Source organism: Aplysia californica, unplaced genomic scaffold, assembly GCF_000002075.1.
Source record: "Aplysia californica isolate F4 #8 unplaced genomic scaffold, AplCal3.0 scaffold00775, whole genome shotgun sequence".
NCBI lineage: Eukaryota > Metazoa > Mollusca > Gastropoda > Aplysiida > Aplysiidae > Aplysia > Aplysia californica.
Genome location: NW_004798045.1, coordinates 28,194 through 34,287, shown reverse-complemented (window position 1 = coordinate 34,287; position 6,094 = coordinate 28,194). Strand labels below are relative to the sequence as shown.

The window sequence follows — 6,094 nt, the reverse complement described above, 5'->3', positions numbered from 1 at the left end:
AAGAAAGTGGAAACGAAAGCAGACGACAGAACATTGCTTGAGAGAAGGAAAGGCGTTGAAAAGAGACACTTTTAGAGAAGAAAATTTTTCCGTCGCTACCCGGATTCAAACCCGGGACCTTTGAATGAGAGGCGAACACCTTAACCTCTTTGCCACGAGGGCCCCCAAACTGTTGTTTCATAGCGGCTGTTATTCTTAACACCCCCCCTTTTTCTGAAAATGCGAAGGATATTTAGAATTACATAAATTAGTGAATTCTACAAGAGCATGGCCTGGCAGAGAAAACTAGCTACAGTATTAATTGGAATCAGTACATCAAGTTTCATAAAATTTGGCAACTTTCGTTTTTAAGACCGCTCAATGTTAAAAACAATCAGGAAACGAAAAATGCAGTTTTTGGGACACCTGAATAGACATAAGGGTCTTGAACATCTTGCTCTCACTGGCAAAATTGAGGGCAAGCGAGGCAGGGGGAGGCCCAGAACGACATATTTAGGGAACCTAAACAAATGGGTAACAGGGAAAGATCTGGGAAAAATTGCTTTTTTGAGAGCATCCGAGCAAAGAATTGAAAGGAGAACTATGATCGCCGATGTCTGTCGCAGATCTGGCACTGGATGAATCCATCAACGACCAGTGTTATGCGCATGCATTTTACTGACGTAAAAGCGTAACATTACCATTTTTGTCAGCTGGTGGACTTTCTCTAAACCCAGCCAGAAGTTACTATGGAGGTCTCCGAACCCGTCCCTGTACCCTAGCCAGCCACGAAAGAAGTCCACGTTGGCCGAGGCACGTCTCTGTGGACAGAACAGAACATTGCCCAAATGTGTGAGATCTTTAGTTTTAGCAAGCGTGTATTGCAACACAATACGATCGAATTATTGTAAATACTGAAGCTCAAAGGCTTTACGAGAGGGAAACAAACACTAAAAGGAGGAGGGGAGATAAGGACAATAGAGGTTTGATAGGAAAGAAGAAGCAAACCAATTCAGAGCACCCGCCAACCACCCTAAAGCGTGAGGTCCGTTAGCACGCAATAATAAATGTATACTTATTTTTCATAATATATAGATCTAAATCTATGCGTTTTTTACGCCCACATCAACACAAAACATTATTAGATCATTTACAAGGCGGCTTCTGAACGTGCCTTTCAGGGCCAACCCTGGGATACACCATCCTGGGATACAACATCCTGGGATACAACATCCTGGGATACAACATCCTGGGATACAACATCCTGGGATACAACATCCCAGCAAAAAGACCGAGATACTCGATAATATTTTTCCCTATTTAGGAATCGAACTCGGGGGGTCTCCTGTATGCGTCGGTGAAGCGCCTTACCGCTACACCACAGACGTGCAACACTATGTGTACGAGAGACGTTCAATAATTCTTTTAAAAAAAACCTGTTTTGCGGCGCCTGCAACTGAATAAGGTTATATTATGACCGCGCACGGCACATTAATAAGCATCTTCAGTAGTTACGTAGGAATTGATTTTGAATGTTCCCGGGTGGCGCCGAAGTCAACTCTTATCGATTTCAGGACCATCAAGGGATCTTAAACGTGCACAACTTGCACATGGGACCTCCGAGATTTTTTCACCCTTATCCGACAAGGCTCGGTGCTAGATCTTAACTACCTTAAGATCAGGGGCGTGGCTGGAAGACAGCGGTAGAAAGGTAGCAGAAAGAGTGAGGAGCCAAAGGGGGGGGGGGGGGGCAAAGAGGATAGGTGGGGGGAAGTGGCAGAAAGTGGAGATGGAATCAGACGACAGGGCATGGTAAACGAGAAGGAAAGGAGGTGAAAGCAAAAACATTCAGGAAAAGACATTTTATTTTCCGTCGCTGTCAAGTTTTGAACCCGAGACCTATCGAATGAGAGGTGAACACCCAAACTTCTCATCTCTAGACCACGAGAGCTCCCAATAACTTAAGTCTTTATAATGACTATGAAAGAATTGTAAAACGATGAAACTTGCAGAATGTGGTTTCGATCTTTCTGGAATGCTGCACGTGAACTTTCTTAAATTAATGCTGAGATGCGGTTTTTTCTTTTCTTATCTTTTTTATTAGTGTTTTACGGCGCTCGCAACTGCATACGGTCATATGAGCTCGCGGGACACATAAACAATTTTCAGCTAGTAGGAAATTTTGAATTTTGCAAGTGGGCCGGCCAAAGCTTATTCTTGTCGATTTTGGACCACCAAGGGATCTTTAACTAGATTTTTCGCCCATGTCCGAGAAGGCTAGGTGTAGATCTTTCCTATCAGAAGATCAGGGGTGTGGCTGAAATTCAGCAGTAAGAAGGAGCAAAGGAGTAGCAGTAGAAAGGCGGCAATAATAATGATAATGATGACGATAATAACGAAAAATAATAAAGATAATAATAATAATAATAATAATAGTATCGATAAAAAATCATCATCATCATCATCATCATCATCATCATCATCATCATCATCATCATCATCATCATCATCATATTTTGATCTCACCTGTAATGTACCAATATGTCATTGTATTAGGGGTAAAACAATGTTGATCTCACCTGAAACACAACCCATCCGCCGTTGTCAGTCTTGGTGTCGCAGACCACTGTCATACCGTTATCGAGAGTGACCACAAGTCGCGGGTCCATACTCTGCACCTCAACGCACGTGCGGGGCTGGTGAGAAATCCAAACTGAATAGGGTTATTTGTTTGTTTGTGCGGGTGCGTGTATGTGTGTGTGTGTGTGAGTGTTTGTGTGTATGTGTGTGTGTGCGTATGTGTGTGAAAAATGGTGAAATGGTTTTGGTTTAACGCCCTAATCAACACTATTAGGTTATTCAAGAGGCGGAGCCGCCAAGTTTAACGTCCGTCTCCGAAAGGACCGAGCCAAGTGAGAAATTCGTGTTAAAATGCCTTTCCCAAAGGACACAACGTCAGGCCGAGCTGAGGCTTGAATCCCCGAACCCGCAATCTCACGGTTACGAGTCCGGTAGCCTAACCACAAGGCTACCGACGCCACCCGTGCGTGTGTGTATGTGTGTGTGTGTGTGTGTGTGTGTGTGTGTGTGTGTGTGTGTGTGTTTGTTTGTTTGTTTGTTTTTAGGGGTACTTGCGTCCACATCCAACATTATCTCTGGGTAAACTTCCAAGTTTATTATTCAGTCTTTTTCGCAGTTTATCACTCAGTCAGTTTCTCAGTTTATCCCTTAGTCAATTTCTCAATAATCATTTTTATCATTAAATGAATTTCTCAGTTTATCCTTCCGTCAATTTCTCAGTTTACCATCCAGTCAGCTCCCCGATATATTATTCAGTCACCTTCTCATTTCTTAATGAAATCAACTGATGAATATGATGAACTGATGGTAGATAGATAGATAGACAGATAGATAGATAGATATATATATATAGATAGATAGATAGATAGATAGATAGATAGATAGATAGATAGATAGATAGATAGAGTGCATGCTTGTTTGTGTCTATGAGAGAGAGAGAGAGAAAGAGAAAGAAGGAGAGAGAGAGAGAGAGAGAGAGAGAGAGAGAGAGAGAGAGAGAGAGAGAGAGAGAGAGACAGAGACAGAGACAGAGACAGAGACAGAGACAGAGTGTATGTGTGTGTGTGTGTGTGTGTGTGTGTGTGTGTGTGTGTGTGTGTGTGTGTGTGTGTGTGAGAGAGAGAGAGAGAGAGAGAGAGAGAGCAAGAGAGAGGGAGAGAGAGACACACAGAGAGAGAGGGAGAGAGATAGAGAGAGAGATAGAGAGGGAGAGGGAGAGGGAGAGAGAAACAAATAGAGGAGTCATAAAGAGATACTTGTAGGAAATCATAGATCTATAATATAATAATATATTGTGGCATTGTAACGCCTGCAATGATACCTATTCTCCAACTAAGTAAGTATTAATTTGTAATATCCTTTATTGAACATAAAAGGACAGAGTGTTCTTTATGTGCTGGTGAAAGCTTACTTTTGTTCTTTTTTCTAGATCAGCAATTCCTGTTTCAATGTTTAGATTTGGTTTAGTAGCAGTTATACCGTCCTCGAAACACAAGTAGGTCACACATGTACCTTAGATTACAGGTGTTACTAAAGATTTGTTTCAGAAATAGATTTACGGCATTTTGCAACACAGATAGTTCATACATGTGTCGAAGATACAAATTGTTACTAAAGATTTGTTTTAGCAATAGATTTTCGGCATTTTACAACCGTATACATAGGTCACAAATGTGAAGAAGGTTTGAGATGTTTCAAGAAAGTAACAGCCATTAACAAGGAAGAGTAGAGATACGGACGATATTACGTTTGTTTGGAAAGAAGACGCAAGCCAATACCAAAGCACCCGCCAACCACCCACGAATAAGTGTTTACTCGTCAGTACTGGAGGTCAAACGATTCGAAAAGCTTTTATCTATAGGTGGTTGGCGGGTGCTCTCGTGTGGCTTGCTCTATCAAGCGTCCATCAGCATCATCTCTCCTCCTCCTTTCCTTTGTATGTCACACCCAGGTAACATCTCAAATATTCGACATTTATATTATGTCTTATTTGTGTTGCAAGTGCCATAAAACCGTTACCAAAACTTTAAAAATCCTCACCTTTCGCTGGGTCTTCATAGCAATCCGCCTGCTCTCAAAGTTGCAAGTGCCGTAAAACTTTTATTAACACAATTTTAATAACTCTAACCTTTTGCTGGATCTCCACAGCGTTCAGCCGGCTCTCTATATTACAAGTGCCGTAAAACTGTTACTAAAACAACTCTAACCTTTTGCTTTTTTAACAGTGACAGAAATATGCAATGTTCGACCCATGACAAGAGATATTATGAGCACAACCACTACTTTTTAATTATGGAAACTTAATTGAACAAAGGGGTTTCTTATATGACGTGATGTGGACAATAGCCTTAAACAATGAATAAACTTACTTTCTTTTTTTCTTACTTACTTACTTACTTATTTTCTTCTGGATCTCCATAGCCTTCAGCTTACTCTCAATGTTTCAAGCGCCGTTAAACTCTTACTATAGCTTGTACACTTTCGTCTGACCTTGTTTATAACAAGATAAAATGAAATCGCTCTGTTCAATCTTTGCAGATCTTTGCATACGGGTCTCAAAGTTGGATGACCATCAGACTCTAAAAGTCCCTTCATAAAAGTTATTGCAAAGTAAGGTTCCGACACGTTTTCTTTTATGTAAGCCTAAAGCGGGTCAAACAATTAATAGGAGTTATACAGAATACACCTAAAACATTTAAAAGTTGACATATTTTCCTCAACACTACACAGAGATTTTTCGAGACTCACATGAAGCACTTGGAGACGTCCAGACAGTCGGGGGATGAAATCTACAAACTTACACTGGAATGTGGTGGCAGGATGGGGGTCGCTGTCTCAAAATGAGCCATTTAGTGGCACGTAATCTAATTTATATTTTGATTTAGGGCTGAAAGAGAAAAACACTTTTTAAAAAATTACTGGGTCAAGATTTTTGGAAAAAATATTTTTGTTTGGTCTCTGGTCTGGCCTGCCGAAGAGCCATGCAAAGTATTGTGGGCATAGAGGTAAATTCCTCGACGATCTAGATTTAGATTTTTTAACGCGGTCGGACGAAAGTGAACAAGCTATAAAACAACTCCCACCTTTTTCTGGATCTCCTTAGTCTTCAGCTTACTCTCGAAGCTAGCCTCGAGAGCCTGGACGATCGCCGTTACGTTCTCCAGAATGTCGTCTTTCTGCTGCAGACACTCCCTGTTTCCCTTCTCAATGATCCCCGTCACGTCCTCGAGAACGTCGTCTCTCTGACGCTGAAGCTCTTTGTTGGCCTGCTCCACGATGGCTGTGATGTTGTCGAGAAGACCTTCTGTTTTTTGGAGAAACTCTCTGTTGTTCTGCATCAGGGCCTTCTCCACTCGCGCCAAGATCTGGCGCTTCTGCGCGAGCAGCTGGTGGGGACACTGTCTCTTGTTCTCATCAACCACGTCGCTAAGGACCTGAGGAGTGATGTAATTACGATAATGATATCAATAACAATAATAATAAGAATAATAATACTATTAACGACAACAACAACAATAATAATAGTAATAATAAT

At 41.4% G+C, this 6,094-nt stretch overlaps 1 protein-coding gene across 1 annotated transcript in view; it reads right to left on the bottom strand.

The window, feature by feature from the left end:
- Window positions 1-6,094, bottom strand: part of LOC101864097 (ficolin-2) — a 12,201-nt gene that overhangs the window by 2,911 nt on the left and 3,196 nt on the right. The window contains exons 2-4 of the mRNA XM_005109402.2: window positions 5,643-5,993; window positions 2,559-2,675; window positions 681-800 (exon numbers count right to left, since the gene is read on the bottom strand). Coding sequence (XP_005109459.1) covers window positions 681-800; window positions 2,559-2,675; window positions 5,643-5,993 — 588 coding nt within the window. The remainder of the gene's footprint in view (window positions 1-680; window positions 801-2,558; window positions 2,676-5,642; window positions 5,994-6,094) is intronic.